The sequence below is a fragment of the Plectropomus leopardus genome, chromosome 19 (genome assembly GCF_026936395.1).
Source record: "Plectropomus leopardus strain MGB_pleo_1.0 chromosome 19, ASM2693639v1, whole genome shotgun sequence".
Taxonomy (NCBI): domain Eukaryota; kingdom Metazoa; phylum Chordata; class Actinopteri; order Perciformes; family Serranidae; genus Plectropomus; species Plectropomus leopardus.
Window position 1 is genome coordinate 13218540 of NC_142194.1, and position 27639 is coordinate 13246178.

At 39.9% G+C, this 27639-nt stretch overlaps 1 protein-coding gene and 1 long non-coding RNA gene across 2 annotated transcripts; both read left to right on the top strand.

The window, feature by feature from the left end:
• The first annotated feature begins 1280 nt into the window (after positions 1 to 1280).
• med1 (mediator complex subunit 1) lies at positions 1281 to 14442 on the top strand. Its single transcript, XM_042507850.2, has 16 exons — positions 1281 to 1460; positions 3471 to 3577; positions 4514 to 4592; positions 4926 to 4980; positions 5733 to 5865; positions 6046 to 6074; positions 6201 to 6272; positions 6434 to 6508; positions 6720 to 6883; positions 6976 to 7087; positions 7311 to 7435; positions 7529 to 7656; positions 8115 to 8316; positions 8419 to 8514; positions 8676 to 8781; positions 9897 to 14442. The coding sequence occupies exons 1-16, from the start codon at positions 1340 to 1342 to the stop codon at positions 13777 to 13779; spliced, it is 5487 nt and encodes a 1828-aa protein (XP_042363784.1). The 5' UTR covers positions 1281 to 1339; the 3' UTR covers positions 13780 to 14442.
• Positions 14443 to 16732: 2290 nt separating this feature from the next.
• Positions 16733 to 20826, top strand: LOC148186322 (uncharacterized). Its single transcript, XR_015774930.1, has 3 exons — positions 16733 to 16763; positions 19897 to 20030; positions 20454 to 20826. It is a non-coding gene; the product is annotated as an uncharacterized LOC148186322 (long non-coding RNA).
• Positions 20827 to 27639: the final 6813 nt, after the last annotated feature.

Below are 27639 nucleotides of genomic sequence, written 5' to 3' on the forward strand. Positions count from 1 at the left end.
GGTGTGTGCATGTATGTGCATGTGTGTGTTTGCCTGTGCATGGCTGCTTCTTGCTGTTTAAAATTTCTTTATCTACTGCTTCATTATCTCTCGTGACTGCCGTGTAAAACGAGGGTAGGTCTATCAATAGTACAAATTGTGGAGAAAAAAAACAATCATCATGTTAAGAATCTGCATTCTTCTGTTTCTGGAAGTGATTAGCATGAATATTTCAACCTTCCTTTGGATTTTGGCGGCTAGTTGCTCTTGGCAAATCATGAATCATTTACTCACGGCGATCGTACGCCATCTGGAGTCTTCATCAGATCATTGTGTTTTATTTTAAGCAGTCAAGTCAAGGGATTTGATTCGGTTTTGATGGAATAAAGGCAAAGGCGTGCCTCTATTTAAATTGTATTGATAAATAATCAGAAATAGTTGTAGAAAGACAGCGACTTTGTAAATAATACTTTATTTTTCTACTTGCGGTGCCCGGCTAAATTTACGACAGAGATTTCGAGAATATTGTCATAATGATGGAGAATAATGTCACAATTTCAAGAAAGAAAATCGTAATATTATGAGGGGAGGGTCGTAAATTCAGTCAGCAGAGTAAAGTCGTAATATTGCGTCATTAAACTCGGATTTATAAGAGAGAAGTAAGTTATAATATTATGAGATTAAACTCGTAATATTATGAGAAAAATGACAAGTGATGTATGAATGCTCAAGACTATGAGATAAAATGTTGAAAATATTGAGAAATAAAGTGGAAGTGATAGAAGGGAGATCTTTCCATAATACCCAACTATCCGGTCATAATCTGACTTTTTTTCCTCGTAAATTTACGAGTTTACAAACTAAGCAGCTTTAGTATAATGGAATATATTATGAAGTAATTTTTTCAAAAGTGTAAAGTTAAGCACCAAAAAGTACAAGTATAGCCTACTTCAAATAACTTTGTTATACTTAAATTACATCTCTAAAATAATAATGTATACCAGAATATTTTCCCTGGGAAATCTCGTAATATTACACCTTCATTATCCCAAATTTACGAGTTTTCTTCCTCGTTGTAATATTACTACTTTTTCTCGTATTTACTACTTTATTCTCGAAATCGAACTGTTTTTCTTAAACATGGCCCTAATCCTCCGTGGTATAAATTAGTTGCTAAATAAGAAAATGAGTAATTCTAGAGCTAAAGACAAATACATGTGATCTGAACTAAAGTGAAAACAAACCATCAAAAAGAAAAGCGTTTTTCCCTCACCCGTTTACGAGTGAGATACGGTACGGAAGCCCGGATGGAGAATCTGAGAAACCGAAGCGGGGAAACTGAAACAGGTAGCAGGGCACAATGGCGGCGGGGCCTGGTGTTTCTCTGCAGAGCGGCAGCCCTGCGAGAGAACTTTCTCTCTCTGTTCAGCAAGGAGGGAGTCAGACTCATGGAGATCGGGTCAAATTAGAAGAGGTCACAGGTAAGAACGAGCTATAAGTTTGTTTATCTCCCCGATTTTGTTATTACAATCTCTCTTGCTGGCTAAGGCGAGTCAGGCTAACGACGGCTAACAGCTAATTTACCCTACTCTGTAACGGAAACCTTGTATTTTTGTGTATGTTTTAGACATATGAATTTGGTGAATTTACATATCATTGGTTAACTCAAACATTGGAAAAGCTACACTCGTGAAACACAAGTCAGTTGCTCTGGATATTGCATGTTTGGCAAAGTAACAGCTAGCTTTTCGTAAGTAGCAACGTTAGCTACTTGCTAATATCAACTTAGTGAAAGACTGTCGTTATGGACTACACAAAGGTTTCTGACAGGACACAAGTTTGCCTGGTTTTGACGAGTAAAATTAGCTTTGAGCAAAGAACGAAAGTCGGTTAATCAGCGCAATATGAAGAAAAATACCGTAGCAGTATAGCGTAGTAGTAGCCCATTATGACAGATCATAATAACACACGAGCGTCTGTTTAGTTGACACCGTTTGGCTTTTTACGTGGGTAGAAGTAAGTCTTGATGTTATGATAGTTTTTCGGGATGTCATGTGACTTGATTGATTAACGTCTTTATGTTTAGTTTTTTCGGGTTGTACTCCTGGTATGAAGTAGATTACCAAATATACCACAAATAATCACAGTTCACAGAAACATAATCTTAACATTAATGTGAGTTGATCTATTTGTGCTTAACTCAGACAAACGTTAGCCCTTTGTTTTGGTTTTGCTGTCATGCAAAGTAAACGTGAAGTAAATTGTCATGATTATTGCTGATCATAGTTACTCTTAAGTACTTACTTTAAAATATGACGTTTGGATTCACTGAACAGGGATTCACGCCAGCTAAAACTGATGCTGAAATACAACAGCCCTGCATTAAGTCCTACCTTCATGAAGGTCAATGTTCATATTTATTTAAACTGTTTTTTTAGATAGGTGGTGACTGAACTTGATGATCATTGTGAAGGATGTAGTTTGTGGTGTACCTAATATGTAAGCAACTGAATGTAGTTTTTACAGTTAAATGTACTAACCAAAACAGAACGTATTTATACATATATTATGTGCATATTTTACAAGATTGCTAGTTACTTGCTGTAGGGGGTCTGGGCAATATATCGATATCATATTGTAATGTTGTAAGTCTGCATTACAGTTAAGTCATGTTATTTTCTTTTTACTTGGCTTCATTCTCCCAGTCATTAGACTTAGACTTAGACACGTTTATTTATCCCACTTGTGGAAAATTAACTTGTCACAGCAGCCGTGTGTACAGAAAAAATATATAAAAATATCAATATATACAAAATATAAAATATACAAGAGTGCAAAAATAGGCATGTATCAAAGAAGAAGAAAAAATGTACAGGTTTTAAATACAAAAGTCAAAGATATACCAGAAAAAAAAATCAAAGATATACAGATTAAACAAGATGCATGTAAGAATGTGGTAGAATGAGGGAGCATTGTTGTTGTATTGTAATAAATAGTAATAAGGATAAGGATAATTAGGCAAAAAAGTGACATGTGCAAGATGCAACTGGCAGAAACTTTTGATTGTAGTGAGTCCAGGTTATTGTTGGCTCAGGCTGGTGTTGTATAGCCTGATGGCCGATGGAAGGAAGCACCTGCGGTAGCGTTCCTTCCTGATTATATCACATTACTGATGATTGTTATTTATCAGGTATATCCTTGTATAAATATGTTGTAAATGCTAGAATAGTAAACTTTACAATATTGATACTGAGGTATTTACAGCCCTACGTTGTATACGTCTTTATTTCTGTTTTTCATGATACAGTTTGAAAAGCAAAGTGAAATGAACATGCAGGGGAACCTACATTTAGCCATCATAGATCATCCCCAATGTATTTTTTTTTAAAAGAACTGAGAAGGGATCATAGTGGTGACGCTGTGAATATCTTAAAAATTTAGGAAAATCGATGTGTATAATGTGTTATCATGTATATTGCATCTCTTTTCAGAGGCAGAGAAGCAGAGTCGGATGGCTGCTCTTCTGGAGAAGCTTCACGCCAAACACAATGCTTCACGACCATGGCAGGAGACCTGCAAGGTTGTGCGTCAGGCCATGGTGAGACAGATACATATCTCTCTGCGAGAAAATAAACTGTTGGCATTCACGAGGCACCTCTGTAAACATGTGACAGGTTTCAATATTGAACATTGCCTGAGGGTCTGTATGCCCCTCAGATGGTCAAACCTGAACTGAAGAGGTAAAGCTTAACATACAGCTAGCAGCAGGAAAAACTGTCAGCAGGTTTGCAAGAACAAGCTGCTAAAGATAGCTTTCTTTCATTGTGAAAAGGAAACGGTTAATACTTGATGATAAGAAGTCACCTCCACACAGTCTGACTCAACCATTAGATAGTAAGAGTCATTTTTTCTCACGTCAGAGTTCAGTCAGATTTAACTCTGTACAAAGTGAAGGGAACACGGTCTATTCATGGCAGTTTATGAATTCAGTTTCCCCCCTTTTTTAAAGTTAAATAGGACAGACTCAAGCAGTTTTTACTGGCATCACACAGCAGGTACTTTAGGTAGATTGCCAACTGAAAGTAAAAGGTTATGTCATTTCTGATGGAGGAAACCTTTTTGTTTGTACCAGAAATAATGAATCCTTTCTGTTTCCATTTAGCTGAACTATCACAATCAAATAAGTATTTATTAAAGACCTTGAAAAATGCCATGAACACACATATTATATCCATAATAAGTCTTTCAAAAGTGTATTTGAAAACTCTCATCGGTGCCCACAAGAGGTACTCAATACCAACCTGCTTACATGAATAGCAATTAATCACGTAACTGCAAAAACTTTTTTATTCTTCTTAACTTAAATAACTCATCCGCTGAGCCTGTGAAACTGCATTAATGACATTTAAATCCCTGACCTTTAGTGCTGACTAAGCCAGTGAAAAACTCGAACATTAACAATCTTGTTGACAAAGCACTTATCTTTTCTCTGCTATTATTTGATTCCTCTGTTTTTCTTCACACTGCGTCCCAGGAGAAACGCGGTGTGATGAATGCTGCAGGTCACCAGCTCCTGCTCACCTGCTTGGAGACCCTGCAGAGAGCGCTGAAAGGTGAGGCCGTCAACTGACAGGACAGGAACACACGAGAGAGCAGGGCGACATATTTCATCAGAATGTGTTACTTTCCATCATTAGACAGGGAAGCATGACTGTATTTAGACTGACATTAAGTGTTGAACACTCTTGTCAAACCAATAATGTAAATGTATTTTCTTAAAGCTAAATGATATTCCTTTAATGCGACATGCTTCACTTGATCATTGCTTTAATTGTTATGCATGCAGGCATGTTATGTCTATAGACACTAGGAACATTAGGCAAGAATTTTATGACAGTTTCATTATGTCTTTAAAAATTCTCATTCTCCTCTGCTTTGTTTTTCAGTCTCATCTCTGCCCTCCATGACAGATCGCCTAGAGTCCATTGCTCGGCAAAACATGTAAGTTCTTTCCCTTTTGTTAATGTTTTTCATCCTCTCCCTTTGTCTATCCTATGAAACTATCGCCCTTTTTAGAGAGATGTCACGTAGGGTTGCTACGAAATCCCGTCTGTGTTTTTATACAGAACCAAACAATGGCAGCATCACGCTGCTCCAATGTGTGATTTTAGACAAAATGCTGGCATTCAGAAAGCGAAAGAGCCATGACAGGCATGACATGTAATACAACCTCATCAGCCTCTCGTCAGACCTTTAACAGACACGTCAGTGGTGCTTTTCTTAACAATAACAACTGTATAACATGCAACAACAGTCATTTACCTTCCCTGCTATCTGTTATCTGTTATCTGCTATCTGCTATACCTGTTGCAGCCCTACCCTGTTTGTAGATATTTTCAGCTCCTGTTATTTGAGTTAGCTGCTAACTTCTGCTAGCAGTTTTTTAAATCTCCTGGCGGTGGGTAGCACACATAACATGTCTTTAAAATCAGAGAGAGGTTGATGAAGGATGAGTGTCGTTCCAGTTGTTTTTTTTCTGAATTCAGCTAAAAATGGGAAAAAAATACCATACTGAGGTTCCAGAATGGCTGCGCGAGCTACTCATAAAACATTGCAAGTTGTTGTTATTTGTACTGTTTTCCTTTTAATTACCCATTTTGTGGACTCAGTCAACAAGGATAATTACCTGTTTGTTCAATATAATTAAACCTGCTCGATCTCTGTCACTTTCTGTTTTTGTCTTGTGTGCACAGGCTTGGTTCTCATCTCAGCCCATCAGGCACGGAGTGTTACATCACATCGGACATGTTTTATGTGGAGGTGCAGCTGGACACCACTGGCCAGCTAGTGGACGTCAAGGTGGCTCATCAGGGAGAAAACCCCACGGTCAGTTTACTGTAACGTCCATATGGCACTATGAATCTGAGTCGAGCTTAGTGTTAGTGAATCATAAATTTTTACTTGTGTATTTCAATTGAATGATCTTAATTCCATTCAAGCACCTTGGTAAATATGCTGTCCTCAAATGTGTAGTATATTATTCTTTTCTTGTTGTGTCGTTCACAGAGTTGTCCTGAGCTGATTCAACATCTAAGGTGAGCATAAACACATTGAACGTAGGGTTTTGAGCTTCTGTTTGCGCATTAATGCGGGCACCTGTGAGAAATACTTGTATTTGCTTGAAAGCTGTCTAAACAACCTCCTCCCCTGCTCCTCATCAGAGAGAAGAACTTTGAAGAGTTTTCCAAACATCTGAAGGGGCTGGTCGAGCTATACAAGCTCCCTGGGGACAAGTAAGTAGACTTGTAGGCTTTAAGGATTTCTGGTTGAAGCCAAACTAAACCCTGATTAAAGACTATTGTTTTAAAATATACAGATGTGACATGTCTTTATGATTAGCATGTTCTTGCATCAGTCCTATCTTAAATTAAATTACCTCATATCTGTGTTCCAGTAAGCTGAAAACCAAGATGTATATTGCGCTGCAGTCTTTGGAGCTTGATCTCACCAAGATGATGCACATGTTTAGGTAAGTTCACACACATTGATCATTCAGAATAGCTCAGGGGAGGAAGTTTTCAAAATTTTGAACAGCACAGTTGCTGATTTTGGAGGATGTACTATTAACAAAGTGTAACCAATTTAATGAATCAGTTCACCTACTAAAATATACGCCTGGTGTAAAAAGCCTTATTCTCTTTCTGTAATGTGATATCTCTGGATTGATGTGTGTTTTCTAGGTTAGCTACTAATGCAACTCCAGTGGAGACTATTCTTCATGGCAGTGTGGGTTTGCTGACAGCCAGAAGTGGCGGCCACCTTGTGTCTCTTCAGTGTTATGTGTCTCCTTATGACATATTTGAGGAGGGACCGGGCTCGCAGCTCAACTTACCAGACGGCAATGGTAAGTGTACATGCGACACTAGCCATTTGATCTGCTAAAGGAACTTTTGTGACCTCTGTCAACTGACATTGACTTTTGGATATTTTTTTCAGTTCCACGCTCTCTTGGTGTCGGTGTCTCTGTGACAATTGAGGGAACCTCCGCTGTCTACAAGCTCCCGATTGCTCCACTCATCACTGGATCCCACCCAGTGGACAACAAGGGGTAAGTGTGCCTCCCTTTATTAGGGAACTGATAAAATCCTGTAGTGAGCAACCTTAAATCTGTGTAAGAACTGTTGTCATGCAGATTTTTAAAAAATTATTTAACATGCTTAAATGCACCACTCTTTGACAGAACGAGGAAACTGTTTTTTTTAGTGTCTCAGTACGTAACTAGTAGAGAACAGAAAGAGGCAGCTGATTAATTTATTTTTGGCATATTTCAGGACACCGTCCTTTTCCACTGTGACCAACTCCAACTGTGTGGACCTGCCAGCTTGTTTCTTCCTCAAGATGAACCGCCCCATGCCTTTCTCACTGTCCTTTATTCAGAGGCTGGGAAATGCTACTTGTGTGTATTTTTAAGTCATAAGTATACACCTAAAGGACAATACTCGTTTTGTTTGATATTTTGGAGTTTAATCTCTCACCCTTTCTTTCACAGCGATCCCAGTGTTTGAGAGTTCTCCCAGCCTCTCACCTCTCTACCAGTTAATTGTCCAGAGCCAGCTCCAGCTCCTGGAGGAGGGCAGCTCCACGCCAACGCCCTCACACAACATGCACTTCTACTCTGTGAGCAGACACACACAATAATGCAACACACACCATTAATATGATCTCAGTTTTTTTACATACATCCACATTGTCTTTGTGTGTAATTATGGTCACCTATTGGATTTTAAGCCTGCCCTATAGTTTTTTTTTTACATAACTGCATTATTATAGAGCTAATCCTACACTTCTTATTACTATCACATGAAGTCTTTGTATACTGCCCTTCGTTCTGACTTTTTATTAAACGTTCTGATCAACAACATCTCTACCTCCCCCCGCCATCTGGAAAATATAAGTCTTGTGAATTGTAATTGTAATTGTACTCTGATGCTCATGAATGACAGCTACGTTTGTGCTTCGTAGAAAAATATTAAAAATAAATATACTCACACCTGATACACCAAATTTTACAATGTTAATCCACACAAATTACAGCTCATTAAAATAATAATAATGCTGTGTTCATGCTTTCACAGGTGTTGCCAGACCAGCAGCACTGTTACTTCCTGAATGGCGATGCCCCGGTGCAAGACGGTCGTTCTCTTCAAGGCGCACTGGTTACCAAGATTCCCTTCCGCCATCCAGCACAAGTGCCCCTCCTGTTGGATATCATCCGGCACCAGGCTGCGTATAACAACTTGATTGGGAGCTGTGTGAGACAAACTTCCATCAAAGAAGGTAAGTGTCTTCCCTCTGATTAACTGTTTTTGGTCAATCAGCATGTCTGATGCATTAAATTACATTTGAAAAGTGTTACATATTTGTTCTGTGTTCCCTCAGATGCTGCAGGCCTGCTGCAGTTTGAAGTATGTCCTCTTACTGACTCGAGTTTCAGCGTCTCCTTCCAGCATCCGGTCAATGAATCATTAGTCTGTGGTGAGCACTCACCTTTACAAAATCTCAGAAATCCAGTAAATTTTGATATTATGTCAACAGTATCTTCATATGATAGTGATACTAAAATTGTGGAATATGTTGCAAGATCAGTCTTTTGTTTATCTTAGTACTCTGTCTAACCTCCAACCTCCTTCTTCTAGTGGTCATGGAGGTGATTGACTCCAGACAGGTATCCTGCAAGCTATATAAAGGACTGTCCGATGCTCTGATCTGCACTGATGAATTCATCACCAAAGTGGTCCAGAGGTGAGTTTGTTAATTCCTCCTGAATGTTGATAGTGGTATGTGTTTTTTTAATGATAATGTTATTATTTTCCACAATATCAATATGAACCCTGTCGACAAACAATAGACTCAGCCATATAATACAAGACAACACAATACAACATTGTCCAGTAGAGTCTGGCTCCCCCTCCCCATCCTATATATAACTGTCTTAGGAGACTTAAGATTTTAGTCCCATCATCAGTCCATCAGTGATCACAATTTAATGTCCCAGAGGGGTTTCGTTCTAGAGGACATTGTCCTGTCATTAGTGTATTATAAGTTTCAGCAGGAGGATCTTCCAGGAAAGGCGTTTACGAATCTATGCAATCCTGGACATATTCTTTGAGGGTTTTTTCATGTTGAAAAACATTTGAACTGCTCAATACAACATTGTGACTGTAGGAGGTGTGTCTTTAATCCATTTCAGTAGAACTCATTTTCTCACCAAAAATAGCAATTTATCAAGCAGTGGAAGTGACATGCTGTCAGTGTGTAGGCTCAGCTAGACGAGGCCTGGTTCTTTCTTAATAATAATTTTGAATAATTTAGAAAAATATTACTCACTTTTTTGGCTATAAAGTTCCAAAACTGCAAGATTTTTTTGCATTGGCAGAAAAGATAGAAATAATTTCCTTGTTTTTTCTGACATTTACCCATAGATGTAATAGATTAGATTACATTTTATTTCAGATTCTTTGGGTTTTGTGTAACCTATGAAGAATTTTATATTGATGTTCTCTCAGTTTATTGGAAGTGAAAATTGTGCTAACACAAGTTACTGCTTCTTTCCAGTCATCTTCCATATATGCAATAACCAATGCCGTTTCCCATTTGGACTGAACATTGTCCATACATAGTGAATAGTAAATGTGTAAAAGGCAGAAATTAAATGATTCAGGCTTTTTTGATTCAGTAAAAATGATTCTATAGCATTGTATTTATGTACATCAGATGATGGGAAAGTTTGTGTATTAATTAATAATTAAAGAAATGCCCTTTCAGTAAATTAAACATTTATTGTAATTGATAAGATGTTATGAGATTTCTACCGTGTGTTTTTTTTTTCCTGCTAATTGTTTCCTTCCTCCCCGTAGATGTATGTCCATCCCTGTAACCATGAGGGCCATTCGGAGGAAAGCAGAGACCATCCAGGCAGACACTCCAGCCCTCTCACTAATTGCACAGACAGTGGAGATCATGGTGAAAAATAACCTGCCACCCTCCGGTAGTCCTACCTACAACATGGCAGCAGGTGATGGAACTAACCCCATGGGGCTGCCTGGGCTTACAGGGGGCAACACACCTACTGGAGGAGGACCCCCAGGAGGACCTAATTTTGCAGGTCCAATTACTTCTCTGTTCGGGGTTTCCCGAACAGAAAGGCAAGCCCAAGGAGGAGAGTGTCTAACCCCAGGAGGGGTGGCCGGCCAGCAACAGTTGCAGCAACAACAACAGCCAGGTCAAGGCCATTCAGACGACTATAACAAAGTCACCCAGAATCCCATACTGACCAGTCTACTACAGATAACTGGAAGTGTGGGATCTAGTCCTAGCTCCCAGAATGCACCACCACCCCACCAAACTCCACCCCCGACATCCTCACCAGCCAGCAACACCAAGAACCATCCTATGTTGATGAACTTGTTGAAAGACAACCCCACACAAGATTTTGCCTCGCTGTACGGTTCAAGTCCATTAGAGAGGCAGAATTCTTCATCTGGCTCCCCACGAACAGAGAGCATGGGTGGAACTTGCCCTGGAGGTAGCACAAAAGGAAAGAAGAAGCGCCCCAGGGGGACAGAAAAGGGTGGTGTTATGCCTGGAACTGCTGCAGGTGGTGGCGGTTTAGGCATGAAATCACAACAGGGATCTTCCATATCGCAACACCATCCGCACCATCAAGTCTCGCATGAGGATGATTTCCACCGTGAGCTCCTCTCTATGGATGTGGACGCGTCTCAGAATTCTATCTTTGATGTTAACCTGACTGGTGATGGCCTAGACACACCCCATAGCATCACTCCTGCACCTAGCCAATGTGGAACACCGCCCTCTGGCCCCAACATGCCTTACTCACAGTCTCATGTCCAGTCTCAACAACAGCAACCACCAGGTGCAGTGCCGCCCCGTATGGTCCGCCTCTCCAGCTCTGACAGCATCGGACCTGATATCACAGAAATCTTGTCTGATTTGCCCGAGCAGACAGGCAAAGGCAGCAGTGGGAGCCATGGGCAGCACACCTTGGGCAGTGGTGGGGAGGATGGAGGCCCCCTGGGGACGCCCATTCGTGACTCCTCCAGCTCAGGTCAGGGCAGCGCAGTGTTTGACTCAGCAGACATTTTCAACACCAACAGCAATGAGAATCCTTTCACTGATGCTGCTGACCTGATTGCTGAGGCAACTGCAACTGCCACCACGCCCACCAGCGATTCTTCCTCCACCAACTTCTTCCCCGACGCTGCTGACTTTAACCCTGACCTCCTGACCTCAGGCCATGGCTTCTCCCAGAACTACTTTGATGATAGTTCTCCAAGTGCAGATGGAGACATGGACCTGGTGAAGGGTTTTGGGGGAAGTAGCCAGCAAAATACCCCGTCAGGAACACCTCAAAATCCCACTCCACATGGGCAGAGCACCCCAGAGCCCTCATTGAAGGACCCTTTTGATATGGGGATGGTTTTTGGAGGCAATAGCGGTGGTGGTAAACCTCTTCTGGGTCAAGCTCCTGATTTAGGAGACACACATGGTGGAGGGTCCCAGAGCCCCCTCATAATGGGCCTCGCAGCGGCATGTGCTGAGTTTAAAACTGAACCCAAAGTTAAACAGCAACAGGGACTCATTCGACCAAAGGATGAAAATGGTGGGAGCGGAGGGAGCAGTTCTGGGATGGGGAGCAGTTCAACAGAGGGCAAACAGGTCAAACGTAGCAGGACCCCATCCAGTGAAGGAAAGTCTAAAGAGAAGCCCCCCAAACGCAAAAAGCTGGACCCTGATGGTAAGTCCCCATCTCACAGCTCAGGGGGACGGCCATACACACCTCCTAGTGGCGGCTCAGGCTCTGGGGGAAGCATAAGTGGAGGAGGCTCCAAGTCTCCTGGTAGTTCAGGGCGCTCGCAAACTCCTCCCGGTGGTGCCAATCCTTCAGCTCTCAAAATCACTATTCAGATCCCGAAAGGGACCATAACTGGGGGGAAGACGTCATCCCATAGTGGGTACACCTCCAGCAGCTCTGCCACAAGCAGCACAAGTGGAGCAGGAGGTACCAGTAGCAGCAAAAGCCATCACTCTCACTCATCATCTTCTGGGAAGATCAAGTCCAAAGAAGGCTCCACTACGCAAGGCAACAGCTCCAAGCCAGGGAGTGCAGGAATAGGGAGTGGAGGTGGGCCATCTCAGTCAAAAGGCTCTTCCCAAGGAATGGGTGTTGGCAAACCAGGATCCTCCCCAATCACCAAACACGGGCTGTCAGGGCCTGGAGGTAGTGGTAGTGGAATGGGGAGTGGTAATAAAATGAAGACTCAGGGGGGCAAGCCTTCTGGGTCGCTTATGAATCCCAACATAAAGCCCAACATCTCCCCTTCTCACTCCCGCTCCAGTAGCTCTGGAGACAAACTGTCCTCCCCTATGAAAATGCAGCAGTCCCAGGTTCCAGGAACACCTCCGTCTTCCAAGGCGAAATCGCCAATGGGCTCAGGAGGCAGCAGCTCTGGAGGGTCTAAGTCTTCTTCTGGTGGAGGCATGAGCTCCCAGAAGCCAATGGGTGGGAGCTCCTCTGGTTCAGCGTCTTCCTCCTCATCCTCCAGCTCCTCCTCATCCTCTGGTTCCATGACCTTCTCCGGAGGCTCCCAGTCTCAGTATGGAGGCGGTGGAGGTGGAAGTGGAGGCGGAGGAGGTTCAGGAGGTGGTAGTGGAGGCAGTGGTGGAGGGGGCGGAGGTGGAGGAAGTGGGGGCGGAGGAGGAAGTGGTGGAGGGGCTGGTCAGAACAATGCAAACAACCCCAACGCCAAAGGGAAGTCCCCAAGTCGGAACAAGAAACCCTCTCTTACTGCAGTCATAGACAAACTGAAGAGTGTAGGTGGAGGAGGAGTGGGCGAAGATGGTTGTGAGGTAGGGCCACCAGGGGCAGGGAGTGGTTCAGGATCTGCTCCTGGTAGTGGCGGTCCTGGAAATGTTCCCAGCAGTGGACCTTCAAGCATGGGTTCTTCCAAGCATGCCCCTAGTGGGGATTACAAGCGGGAAAAGTCTGATAAAGAGGCAAAAGCAAAGGTGTCTGTTTCAGGGGGAAACAGTGGGGATAAAAAACTGATGGACTCAAAATCAGGTGGGGGTAGTGCTACCGGACTGGCTAAAATAATCATTAGCAAACCTGATGGTGGGTCTCCAAGCATCAAGGCCAAGGTGACCCTTCAGAAAGCAGGGGAAGGATCTGGTGACTCTATGCGTCCCCAAATTTCTAGCCTTAAAGCTTCCCCCCTCTTCAGTGGCTCCACCCCCAAACATGACCGCTCCTCCCCGAGCCACAGCCGCTCGCCAGGATACACACCGCTCAACCACGATAGCGAGAGCGAGTCAGGCAGCAGCTCAGTGGCCGAGAAGTCCCACCAGAACAGCCCCAGCTCGGACGACGACCAGGCCATTCGCCCACTCCCTCCCCAGGACTACATGAGCTCCATCCCTCTCAGCTCAGGGGAGAAGCACAAAAAACACAAGAAGGAGAAGAAGAAGCAGAAAGAGAAGGAGCGAGAAAGGGACAGAGACCGAGAACGGGACAGGGACAAAGAGAAAAAGAAGTCATCTATGTCCATGGGGCCGTCCTCGCATCCAATAAAAGCAGACAGTTGGTCCCGGTCTCCCATCTCGGCCTCTGATTCATCTTTGTCCATGCTGGGTTCAGAGCGTCCATCCCGACCCAGTCCAATGTATATGAGAAATGAAGAAGATGACCTCATGGACTCCGCCCTCACTGGCAACCTTTAATCTTATCTTTCATGTTTTTAACTCATGCCTTTTAACATACAAATTTAACTTTTATTTATTTAACTCAAGCCACAAATTGGAACTGGATATAAGAATACCGTGGCTCTCCGAGTGGTCACTGTCCTGTTGAAACTGTATTTTAAAATCATGTTTTACTATTTCAGTATCAGTGTACAATATCTGGATACTGAGATGCCAGATATGGAAGTGTTTGCAACACTGTCATGCAAATCCACACCCAAAATATCACTTTCTTAAGATTAAGGAAATGGCTTTAAACAGTATATTTTCATAGAAATGTACATCTCTTTCCAGTTATGTCAGAAGGTTCTTTTCACATGTAATACACTTGCCGCTGTTCATGTTATTGTTGTTAAAAACTTGCCAGATTGCCACTAAATAAGAATGTCTGTTAAAAAAACAGTATTGTAAAGCAAGAAGGGTACAGTGCTCAGTTGCCTTGTTTTTCAGATACAACTGGGGATTTTTAGATTTTGATATATTTTGAACAGTTGATGTGTAAATTAGTATTGGAAAGGAAAAAAAAAGAAACTGCAGCTGATGGTGGTGATGATAATGATGGAGTAAGAGAGATGCCGGTAATTTCTTAACTGTAGAAGTTTTGGGAGTTTGAAATAAACATTTCACTTCTGGAAAAAAAAATCACTGTCACATTTTTTTATGTCCCTTGCAGTGCATTTCTTGTAATCTGTTTATTAATCTTTATTAACCATTTAAAATTATTTTTAATCATTTAACTTCTTTAACCCCTCACAACCTTGATTGTTAGTTTAATTGTGCTGTGTTGAGATGCCTTTCACAAGTTGTTTAACCCTTGAGACTTGAGCGTATGGGGTTTGGTTTTTGTTTGTTTTTTGGTTTTTTTTGTTTTTTTTTAAATGAAAATGGCAAAGAGCAACTTGGCAAGAAATATCCCAAAAACTGCAAGAAATTAGTAAAAGGTGCCAAGAAAATGACCCACAATTTAGTTTAAAAAACGAGGACAATTTAAAACTTCTGGGGAAAAATGTCCAAAAAAACAACATTTATAATTATTTTAATAGTACAGAAAAAAAATGTCTTTCTATCTATTCGTATATATGAATGGATAGTATTTATTTATTTTGGGGGGGTAATTTTTTTTTTAAGTATGTTTTTTTTTGTTGTTGTTTGTTTGTTTGTTTTTTTGCTCATTTACAGTTAATTTTTCTTGTTACTTTTTGTAAAAAACTAATTTTCTGCAAATTTTTGGGCCATGTCTTGCTAAGCTGCTCATTGCTTTCCACCCATGTTTTTGAACGTAGTCAAACCCATGTGGTGGTTTTAAAGTGTAACATGGGAAGAGATCTCACGTACTGTATGTATATTTATATATATATATATATATATATATATATATATATGTATATGTATGTATATATTTCTGGAGTTAACGGCTCAACCACAAAGCTACACTAGATGGCAGCAGTGTAACAGGCTGCTTAATCATGGTGCACTGAATCACATGGTGCTTTGTAATGAGTTACACACTCCCAGAGGTAATGCATAGGTTAAATGAAATTTCACGCCTTTGTTCACAGGAATTAGACAGGAAGATTTGTGAAATGCTGATGCAACTGGAGGGACAGAACAAAAGCAAACAGCCAAAGATGCACAAAACAAATCAGTCTGGATGGTCAAAAGGAATGTCGTCATCAAGTAAAATACAAAAAGTATTATTGAACAGTCTCGATGCATCAACAATAGGACATCATAAGACCAATACACTACAGAAACCTGGAAAATCCAGTATTGTTGATCTGGCAGGTTTATAATTACTGGTTTTGGTTGTAATGGTTGTTCCTTTTCAATACATATAAGCATGGAAGTGGAGGAAAAACGCCAGCATGCAGTTCAATCGTTGATCAATAGAATATGTTGCTTCATAGGCCAGAAAAAAAGAATGACATTTCAACCTTTGTCCTTTGTGTCCCGAGTGACACCATACGAAACCATACCAGACTCCAAGGCTCCCAGTCAGCTGGTCCTCTGACCCATCGCCTCGCTTTTCTCCAGCTTTGCTGACTGGGCTGTTTTTTTCCCCTGCTAAACTGCTTACCTGGCACAAATGAATGGTGTCTCTTTATATTAAAAATAATATTTATTATGGAGTCTTCTGAGAAACGTGACACTCAGCTCAAGTGGCACAAGTGCATCATGAAGCACTTTAATAGGAAGCAGCTTGCTTGGGGGCAGCTGCTTAGCACAGTAGTTGGTTGGATTCCCGATCCTGTCAGAGTCCCGAAGCGCCCAGCTGAAGGGCCCCCAAGGGAGCTCCTCTAACCCTTTGTACTGTATATGTACAAACTCGCCCTAAAGATGGATGCTGGAAAGTGTCATATTCAGCTAAATACTCAACAACATCACTGCAGGAGGTTGCTTGAATGTCACTGCCATTGTGGTTTAATCTGTCCTTGAAAGATTACATCACACGTCTTCCTGCTTTTGAGCTGCAGCTCAGTTAAGTGACTCAGCTTTTACAAAAAAATACTTATATCCTGTCCTTTGTGATTGGTATGAATTCAACTCTTCAGTTTCCATCACACTGACTTTCTTTCCTCATTGTTTTGGGTCTGTGGGTGTGTCTTTGTGTTCATGCTACTGGTTTGTGCTAATTAACCCCTTTCACTATGTGCTCCAATAACAGTTGAGCTAAAACCACAATGTCCCTCTTTCCTCATATACTCAAATATGCTTTGAGCTAGGTGTGTCTATGTTGAAAAACAAACCAAATTTTGAAGATGGTTAAAATTTAATAATTTTTTTTGCATCTTGTCCAGTATTCATGGATACATTACAGTGTGTTTTTAGCAGGTAAACACCAGGACGCAGGCACAGTTTGGCCAGTCAGGGCGACAGCACCTGAACTGTTAAAAGGCTCATGGAGCACAGGTGTGTCAGCTTCACTCCTGATCTGTGAGCACTCCTGTGCACAAGCTTCCCCGGTGAGCCAAACAGACTTAGTGTTTTAACTAGATATTTTATTGTTCAGGTAATGTAGGGGTGCAAAAGCATGCTGGGGTGCTGGATTTTAAATGAAATATTTAATTTGTTGTATTTTTTATTTCAAAATCACCGAATTATAAAATGTGGGTCTGCCAACAATTTGTGGTTTCCCTTTTTGTAAAGGGTCCTAAAAGTCCAGAGGTAGTGGCAAAGTACTTTAAATATCATTAACCCCTTAAGGACATTATAACTGCACAATAGACATTTATGAATAAATTCACTAAAAACTTGGCAGAACCTGTATTGACTATTTGTTTTTTTCTACCATACATTTTAAACAGATTTTGTTAATAGATTAATTATGATTTGTATTTATTTATACACATTTATTTTTTTATATTTATTTTGTTTGTTAATTTGTTTATTTTATTAAGTTCATCTTAATTTCATATTTTTATTATATTACATTGACTTATTTTTCTTTCTTTTTTTTTTTTAACCATGAATTCTATACAGATTCTTTTAATAGATTTGTTTTTATTTGAGCACGGAAGAACTTATCTGTTAGATTATATTATCTCTGTAAGTAGTTGGTTTCTGAACGGTGTAAGCACTGCAAAGACATGGTGCAACTTTGGTGCATTTAAATGATTGCATGAAGTAACATGGAAGCTCATATAGTAAATGAAATGTTTCAATTTTTAACCCTTGTGTTATTTTAACTTTCTGTGTATTCTATTTGTCCAAAGGGTCAAAAACGACCCACCTTCACTAAACCTGTATAATACAGCAACTTGATTAAATTCTAAATCCCAAATCTATTTTGCATGAAGAAACAACTTTATGAAAATCCAGAATTTCCCTCTTCATAGTTCAGAAAGACTGTTTTTTTTATTACAACATGCCTGTCACAATTGTTTAATTTTCTAAAGCAGAGGTTTATTATTATTACTGCAGGGGTGTAAACATATTTTTTAGCAAGCTCTATCACTTGTGTAGCCTAAGAAGGCAGAAGAACTGTGCAAAATGTAGTTTTGAATGCATTTTATTATAGGGAAACAATAACAGTCATTAGCAATATATTATATTATATTGTCCAATGAGGACAGTATGCAAGCTTGTGTGCATGGACTTTGCAGATGTATTTCTGCGTGTGTGTATGTGTTTGTGTGTGTGTTTTGTGGTATGAAAATGTGCTTTTATAACTGCTGGGTCAAAAATGACCCCTAAGACAAGATTGTACCCTGCTGGTGTACAGCTTTCATTGAAATATGAAAAAAAGCAATGTTTCACTTTTTCTCATGTTGGGGTCATTCAAGGAAAAGTCATCAAATTTCAAGTTGAAAAAAGATCATTTAGGGAATTATCTATGCTGTTAAACATAATTGGCGGGTAATTTTCGCCCCCTAATATGACATAAGGGTTAAGGTAATAGGACTTTCTCACTTAAGACATGTCTCTATAGGAAAGCACAGGTGGAAATGAGATAAATGATGGCTGAGTTCCATTTAGCTGCTTCAGTTTCAGTGTCCTGTTCTGTTGGCTCACTGTCACACTGTCATGGCTTAATGGGACACTTAAACAGAGTGGATCCATCGTTAATTTTATCAGCAGCCTCTGTGCTTTTCCCACTATGAACTGTCAACATGTCTGCTGTGAAACACACCGACATTCTTTCGTCGTGTTTTTTTTTTTAACCTCCGCTTTCAGATGCTACCAAGCACTTCATCACAATCAATGTACTCACTTCTGCCAGGCCTTTCCAACCAATTTGCCAAATGCCAGGAAAATAAAAGAAAGCCTGAGACTGCAAGCTCCTCTCCTCGTTTCTCCCTTCTGTAGCTCCTTGACTCTATTCCCTGTCAACCTTTTCAAACTGCTGAGCCACACATTTCTTCAGCACGGCTAATTTCTCCATTGTCGACCCTGCCACTCAAACTTTCTGCCTGGCTTTACGCTCAATCTTCCTGCTTGGAATATATCCATATTCCTTTTTTTTCCCCTCTCATCCTTTCATCCTGTGCGTACTCTTACATTGTTTCTCAAACGAAAACCTGAGGCCAACCGCAGGTCTCTGTGATGTTACGGAGCAGTTTAAGAAATGGATGACACACATATTGCTTTTACCTTTTAAACCTAATTTCCTCTATTTTAAGTCAAATTAATTTCATGGATAGCCACTTTCTTACAGCTGTTAAAGACGGAAACAGTTTCAAAGTCCTGAACATTTTAAAAATTTCTCAACTGTTGTTGTTTATTTTATTGTTTATTTCAGCTTCAACATAGGCCCATTCTTAGCCATGCTAGCAACATGACTGCGAATTGCTATGTCAGTCCATCCTCCACTTTGGTCCAAACTAAAATATCACGACAACTACTAAATGAATTGCCATGAAACTTTGTACAGACATTTGTGGTTCTCAGAAGATAAACCCTTAAGACTTCGGTGACCTCCTGACCTTTCCCCCAGTGCTGCCAGCAGGTTGAACATTTTTGCTTCAGGATGAAATATCTTGAGAACTATTGAGTGGATTCCCCTGGAATTTGTTACAGATACTCAGTGTCCCTCCAGAAGAAATTTCATTGAGATGTCTGTAAATCACAGGAAGTGTCATGGTATGACCAGGGCCCCACGTCTAACGCTGTATCCAGTTTGCTTTATCCAGCCATGGAGTTAAATGCTAAATAGTAAATGTTGGCATGCTAACTAATAACAGCCGGTGAATTTAGGAGAGATCATGGTGGACAGAAAAAAGTTGAGTTTTCAGCCTGGATTTGAAAATATCAACAGAGCTTGCTTCCTTTTATGGGCATCAAGAGATTATTTCAGAAAAGGCGGCCTTTAACCTTTAAAAGTTCTTATTAAACCCTTAACACCTGGATGCGCTGCATTCAGACACCTTTAACATTGCAAAAAATATATTATTTTATTGAAAATATATTCAGTGGGGGTGGGATTATTATATATTATTTAATAAAGTAGGGAAACATTCAAAATCAAATTTATCTCTTTACCTCTTTCTAAGCACAATTTTCTACTGTTTTTTTTCTTATTTTCAGGTAATTTCCTTGTAACTTTTTGCTAATTTGTGGTAATTTTTTTTCCTCATTGCCTCCTTCCCATGTGCTCAGGTTTCAAAGGGTGGATTGGATTGGAAAAATTGTGAAGTAACCAGCATCAATAGAAATGTAAAGGGCATGAAGGATTATATGGGGAGATACGGCTGGAGATACATGAGGGAGCCATTCCATTTAAAGCCCTATAGGTAAGGAGGATTTTAAATCAGCTCTTGTGTGAAGTGGTAGCCAATGCAGAGACATCACTACTGGTGTTATGATCCATCTTCTTAGATCTTGTTAGAATCTGGTCGCTGCGATCTGAACCAATTGGAGACCTTTTGTTGCTGATATAGGTAGGCCAGACAAAAGAGCACCACACTCTTGTGAAAAAAGAATTTGGCAGCAGAGATAATATGCTAGAAAAATTTCATGAGCAGCTGATCCTCTTTGGTCACATCTTGTAGTAGTCAAAGGTTCAATATCAATTGAAATCCCATCATTAATGAAAAATATCAACTTGTTTTCATCCAGATATTCCTCTCTGCTCATTTGCTCCACTTTATTCAATAGTTTCTCCTCTCGTGTGTCCTCTTATTTGCCCTCTTCTCCGTCTTTTTCTGCTTTTTCAGATGTCTCTCTCTACGTTGGCAGCTCCAGTTTTTTCCACAAGTCACTTTAAAAGTCCCATGTTGTAAAGAGTCAGATTTCCATGTCTTATTTATTATAAAGCAGGTCTAGGTGTTATATGAATAGAGGGATGACATTTTTCTTTCTCAAGAAGTTAGCTTTGCCTCGTCAAAAAGCCTATGGGATTTTTCTATTGGATTTTGGATCATTGCATAGCTATTTGGGAAACAAACATTTATGATACTGATTTTGTTCAGCAAAATAATCTTCACAGATGGGCTTTTGAAGCCTTAATTTAATTGCAACTGTTAGGCTTTAAACGAACGTAACTATGGTACAAGCCTGTAAATGTTTGGTGCTGCTCGATGTGATGATGTTCTGTAGTCTCATTAAGCCACATAAAACCTTCAAAATCTGTGAGTGGGGTATTTATTAACGTATTTTAAATATCTTATACTTGTGTTAACAACAGACAGGCCTCTAACCAAAAACCTCTTCAAAAACCCAGTGACTTTGAGACGAGGTAAGTCATTTCCAGGTTTAGGACTTATTGCTGGGGTTCTCTATACTATAAAAGAATCAAAACACTCAATCCAGAGAAACACACACAGCTCATATTCAGAAACTGTGTCTTTTAATGAGCCATCAGGACCCCCTTGAAGTTGTGTTATCACATCTATAATATACAAAAGTAGGAGGTGCCATTACAGTTCAGTTACAGTTCCATCCAGATATGGAAGAAACACTGACCAATCAGAGCGGACTGGGCTTTTTCTGAAGGGGCACTTAAAGAGACAGGCGCTAAAACAGAGTGTTTCAGATGAGGGTGAATACAGGTATGTTCAGACCAACAGTATGAGAAAAATGTGGGGTTTTTTTTTACATGAAAGCGTGTAAAAATGTTCTAGTTAAAACCCAAAATATAATTATGAACCTAGAAATTAGCATGACATGGGAACTTTAAACTCTTTTTTTTCTGTCCTCGTGTGTTGAAGAATTAAAAGTTGGCAATAATAAGATCTAGCCATGCTCATATGTTTCAGTAGATAGAGTGTGGTAAAATCTTTTTCACTAATTGTGGTGCACAGATTTACTACATTTCAGAGATACAAAGATGCAGACAGTAAGCTGAGTTCAGTAAATTGCCATCTCCCCCTTCAGCACATAAGGAAAGGCTGCAGCTCATGACTGTCGATGAGCCGTATAGCATGGAAATAACCTCCCAGCTTATCCTGTAGATAAGCAAGCAGGGGGAGGCAGTCATTTGCCAGTTAGTTAAGCTTTATAGCAGCACACAGTTAGCTTTGGGAGGCAAAGGAGGGAGAGAAGGGAGGTGAAAAGAAGAGGAAGTAAGAATAAAAGCAAAGGAAGGCAGGAGGAGAAGAGAGAGTAGATGTATTTCAAGCCCGAGAGAGCTACATCCTTAACTAAGGATATTATTATGACGAGAAACTCCAGCTATATACACTCTCTGGAATAAGGCAGCAGCTTACAGCATGAAGCCAGTGCAACATTTCATCTTTGCTGTCTGAGCACATTGAGTCTTAAATTTAATATCAACTACTGAACAATGATAGAAATTCAGTGGTGACAGTGTGTCGCTAATTTGTATTTCTGTGCGTGTGTTCATGTAGATCACCATCAAGCACAGAATAATAACCGTTCTGACAAGTAAAAGCCACCACAGCTGAATGGACTGAAATTTAATTTAACACACAAGTTCTTGCTACTGAATCATGAAAATTGTGGATTAATTTGTTGATGTTGAATTTATTCCTCAGAGGGAAATAATTGCTTTTGTAAGTGCATGGGTATTTTCATTTTTATATTAGAGTATTAAAATCATTCTTGTTTGAACTGAGAAAAAAAAATCACGTTATTTCTTCACGTGCTTTGTGGGAACTGTTCATGGTTTTGTGGCTTTGCAGATCTTGTTTAAAATGCTGCGCTGAGGCAACTTTCCCTAACTGTATCAAGCTTTAGAGTTATGCTGAGGCAAACTGAAGTAAGTGGCTGTAAAACTGTATTGCTTGCGAAACATCAGCAAAACTGAAGGAAGTGAAGGTACACCTCAGTTCATGGCTGTGGCTTGTCAACACAAAGCATTTCACTGTACTTTCCCACTGCGAACTTTTGCAAGACTTATTTAAAAAAATGAAAAATGTACCCCCAACATGTGGTGTGAACACTGTGATGCGTGGTTGCTAATGTTATGGCATTGCTAATGTAAAATGTTGTCAATTTTTAAAGTTTTTTTCCTACTTTTCTGGCGCATAAGTCTTCAGCACCATGGAGAGCTCCACAATGTTCACTGTAAGCTAGGATCAAAATATAGGGGGGAGCGGGGATAGTTGTAACACTATCAACTTCTCAAACCAGGAACAAGCTACAAATAACCTGATTCACTCTGCACATGCTCAGTTTAGTCCTTATTCCTTAAGTTAGAAATTATCACCCTGTGGAAAACATAGCCAAATTTATGAGGAAAACAAAACTATTTTGAGGTAAGATATTTTTAAACTTAAATTCATCAAACTTAAATCCTGTTTATTATGGGTCTTTGTAGATATCTTTCATGAAAGTTGTTAGAGCTAATGTTTTAGCTGTTAGCTGAACTAGCTTCATGTCCAAAGTAAGTATAGGCAATACCAAACTTTATAAAAACTGGATATTTTATTATGGACAATTATACAAATGCAATACGATAAAATATTAAATTAAATTATATGCTATAAGATACAATATGATGTGAAACAATACAATACGATACAGATCATTTCTTAAATGGGTATGTGATTATTTATTAACTGGTAATTTACATATCTTTTTTATTCGCTATCTACTATTTTTTATTTCCTATAAATACTTTTTTTAAAGGCATTGATACCAAATGAGAAACTTGAATGTGAATACTGAAGTATCAATTTTGCATTAACTCCTGCCCCTAGTCCAAAGTAAAATTTCAAATCACAAGATAGATATCCCCTCAGCTGTAGAAATATGGTGTTCCTCTTTACCACATGCACCATCTAAACCAGAAGTAATTGTGGGCAGTAATTTAAACTAACTGGGTATTGTATCTGTGCTAGAGTGAGTCATTTGGCCTGTGTCCTTCACTCGTTTCTCCTGTCAGTGGCTGTTTTTCTGTACAGTTATATGTCTGTAAGGCTATCTGTAGCACTCATTAAAAGGAAATGGAAATCTATTGTCCCTATAATCCCCGTGGGGCCGTGGCGTGAGTCAGCAAATGGCAGAGCCAACCTCTTTTGGCATGTCCAACATAAACCCCAATGTCATTCTGGCCACCCGCCCATCCTCTCTGCACCCCTCTCTCTCTTTCTCCCTCACACAGAATCACTGCTGCTGATAATCTATCTTTTTCCGATGTCTCTCTTTGGAAAAATATCACAGTATTACTCCTGTAGACACTTACAGAGATGTACTGTGAGTGTGCTGCTCCACTGTGGGTTTACAGAGACTTTATTGTTTTTTTATGGCATGAAGTCTCTAAAGAGTCTATTGTTGTACTTCTAAGAGAATTTAAGTTCTGCTGTCACAAATGTTTAGTATCTTAAAATGTAGCATTATAATGCTAAAATTGATTTAAAAGACATATCAATGCGCCTCAATCTTTCTTGCATTAGAGTCACATTCTCTGTGAGATGCAAATGTGACAAAACTATTGTTTTAGCCTTTATTTGCTGATTTTTATCTAGCTTTGTATTATAACAATGTGTGTATGTGTAAATGAATGGTGGTAAACTTCCCTCCATCGTATTAGCACCCAGATCTCACAGCTCAAATTTTTGCTTCTTTTAAGGCTGTTGCTTTAACTACACATTCAGCTTCCATATTGTCGTATGCGTGCCACGTGAATTTGAGTTTCCACACACACACACACACACACACGCACACACGCAAACACACACACAGGGCAAGAGTAGTAGGTTTGGTTAGGGTAAAAATGTCAAGACCCTCTTTCTAACTATAAAGCTACCTACGACTATTATAAAGATTATAACTATAGGCCCAATAGGCCCATTGTTTTTTAAACAATCGTAAGACTTTTCTGTTTGCACTCACTTCAGTCTCTCAGTAGATATTTTAATTTCACAACCTTGACCCTAAAATAAGGTCCTGGTCTTCAGCCATTAAAGTAGTAAAGACCAGACAAAACATCCTGCCAGAAGGACTGAATTTCAAACTGGTTCTCACAAGGACAGAAAGCAGCAGTGCATGTGCTCATTGGCATGCAGTAGTCTTAGTTTTACCTCAAAGCATTTACCAAAATGATGACAAGCAGCCACACGCATCGTCAGACACCAATAGTCTGTGAAAAGACACCACTTGGCACAGCAGATCTGCCTCTGGAGCTAAATATAGCTATCACATTTGCTGAGTAAATTATTTTGACTTCAGCTCTACAAGTGAATCTGGCTTTCTGTCTCATATGTGTCAAAGTCTGCACAATCTTTATCTGTGGTGAAAAAAATGTAGCAGAGTAACACAAAATGAAAACACTCAAGAACAAGAACTGCAGAATTTCACTGAAAGGTCCACGATGTAGGATTTAGGGACGTCTATTGGCAGAAATTAAATAATATTTATAGCTACGTTTTCATTAGTTCATAATCACCTGAAAATAAAATTCTTGTTTTCATTACCTCAGAACAAGCCATTTTTATCTAAATATGAAGTGGGTCCTCTTTTGTCATACTGTTCTACAGTAGCCCAGAAATGACAAACCAAATGCTGGCTCTAGATAGGGCTAATCATGTTTTTTTGTCAATTACACTCCTACACGTTTGGCACACAGGAGACGTTTCACCCTCAGATAGCAGGTGGCTGAGTGTCATCTGCTAGAACAGCCACTGAGAGCAATCTGGGGTTCAGTATCGTGCCCATGGATGATTCAACATGTGGATTGGAAGACCTGGGTCAAACCACCTGATCCCACCCGTTCTCATTCCAAAGTTGTCAAATACTGTCGCTTTAACAGTGCCATTGGCATACGATCCTGACATCAAGCCACCTTTCGCATATGCATGATACGCCCCTGGAAGGCATCAGCTGAGAACACAACCTTTTGGCTTTTTAATGCATAATAGTGAATATGCACTGACCAGGTTAATAGGAACAGTGGAAGAAATCAGAGAAATTTTGCCGATATTCAACGTGGTTGAATATCGGCAAAGTTTCCCTTTTTTTCATTTCTTTCTGTCTCAATTGCCAGGCGATGTGATGGTTAACTTTTACACTGTGATCTATACTTATGGCTTTAGCCTTTATCATAATCTTTCTAAACCTATTTTAGTAGTTAAGTGAGGCTGATGTCCTCGATATGTCCTACAAACACATACTGTAGACCCTTCTGTCTGCATCTCTTTGAAATCACTTTATCATTACCCTCCAAATTAGATAATATTTTGTCAGGGAGTGCAGTCAGTTACAGTGTGAGCTCCATGCTACCTCTGACAGCTTGACGGATCAGCAAAGGGTCAATTGACTTTTCATTGCTTCCATGGTGCTAAGAGGTCATGGTCATTTCCCATATTCCTGTGAGACCACGTTGAACTATCCAGAGTTAGTGTAGCACTAAACTGATGAGGTTAAAGACCCAGATAAACTCTTTATTCAGTGATTGCATTCCAATAAATTTCTTTTCACCCTCTGTTATATGTGCTAGAGGCTCTCAGTACCCACATTTTCCTGTTATAATACTGAGTTGGCCCTAACAACTGATTTTCAAGATCTTGGAGCTTTTGAGCTGCAAAATCAGCCATGTCACTGCGGACAGTCGCCACGTGTTATCTTGTGGTGTGCAGCAGGTTTTAGGATGCAAATCCTTTGCCTCCTGACTGAGCCTCAGAGCTGTCAGAGCCATTGCGATTTGAACTTTTTGACTGGAGTCTTGACTAATCTGTATGCGATCCTCTAGTTTTAGCTGGTTTGTAATGGAAATGCGAACAAAGCCATTTATTTAAGGTGCGCAGTGTGGTGTATATGTACTTGGAGAGCTGTCATCCTCTGAAAGAAAACGTTGATATAATGTTCCTTTTTTTTGTCTTTGCACAATGTGATGTGATAGAAAATAATGTTGGACTCAGTAGGTTTCAAGGGCAACACAAATCTAGAGATTAGTGAGAATCTGAATATGCAGGGAAAAAAGGAGAAAAACTGCTTATCCATGTCTCATGGCGACAAAAAACCTTCAAGTCACTCAGCCTTGCTTGAAGCTGTGAGCCCACTAGGTGAAAAAAACCCATGTTATTTTAAAGATTATTTTCTATAAAAATGAGAAAGCTTAATTTAAAGTCTTTGATGTAATGAACATGCACAGATCCCAGCTGTATCTGGGTCAAACGTTAACCTACTAATTCCTGATAGGAGACAAATCTCTTTCATGATGTAACAAGCAAACGTTTGCTCATGTGCGAAGCTGCCTTGTTTTTTATTTATCACTTTGAAGAGTTTTTCACGGTGAGCCCGCTCCTCGTGGAATACATGGCCCACTTTTCTCTGTGTAGATCTGTTTGTGTGGTGGATCAATGTTGCTTTTTTAAAAAAAAACTTTAGACATCCATGTGTTTCTCTATTTTCATGACAAGACAGACATTTTACACAGTGTCAGACTCCAATAACGACCTGAAAACTGAGTCCCCATTGTACAGCTTATGTCAGACTCTTTCCACCAGGTAAGCTGTGAATTATGAAATATATAAAGGTGTGAGATATTACAAAAATAACTGCACAAACAAGGCCTTCAGGTTGTCAGGAAAATAAGATGTGAGGAGAGTTTGGTACAAGAGAGTCATGAGTGAAGAAAAATGATAGAAATCCTGATGTCTATTGAATTATCACATTTGAGAGCCAAAAAATGGGTGTAGGTTCTGGCGAATATGTGCATGTGCACAGTTATTATGTCCACACTTTTGCTAGCTGCTCTGTAGTATGCTTGCTACTGATGTTAGCAGTTGTGTCAGTACAGCTGGAGATATTGCTCAGAGAGAGAGATCAGCGAAATTCAACTGGTCATGTAACACCAACTCAACATAAAATGGTTAAGTTACTGAGAATTAGCTCACTGTCTCAAAACAATCATCACGTCCTGCATTGATAGCGTAGTCATTGTTGGAGATACATCAGGATGATGTTAGCATTTATGCTAAAGAAGATATGTGGTCAATT

Coding starts and splice junctions, on each gene's coding strand:
- med1 (XM_042507850.2), top strand. CDS start 1,340: ATGGCGGCGGGGCCTGGTGTTTCTCTGCAGAGCGGCAGCCCTGCGAGA. Junction 4,981..5,732: donor TCCATTGCTCGGCAAAACAT/GTAAGTTCTTTC, acceptor TTGTGTGCACAG/GCTTGGTTCTCATCTCAGCC. Junction 8,782..9,896: donor ATCACCAAAGTGGTCCAGAG/GTGAGTTTGTTA, acceptor TCCTCCCCGTAG/ATGTATGTCCATCCCTGTAA.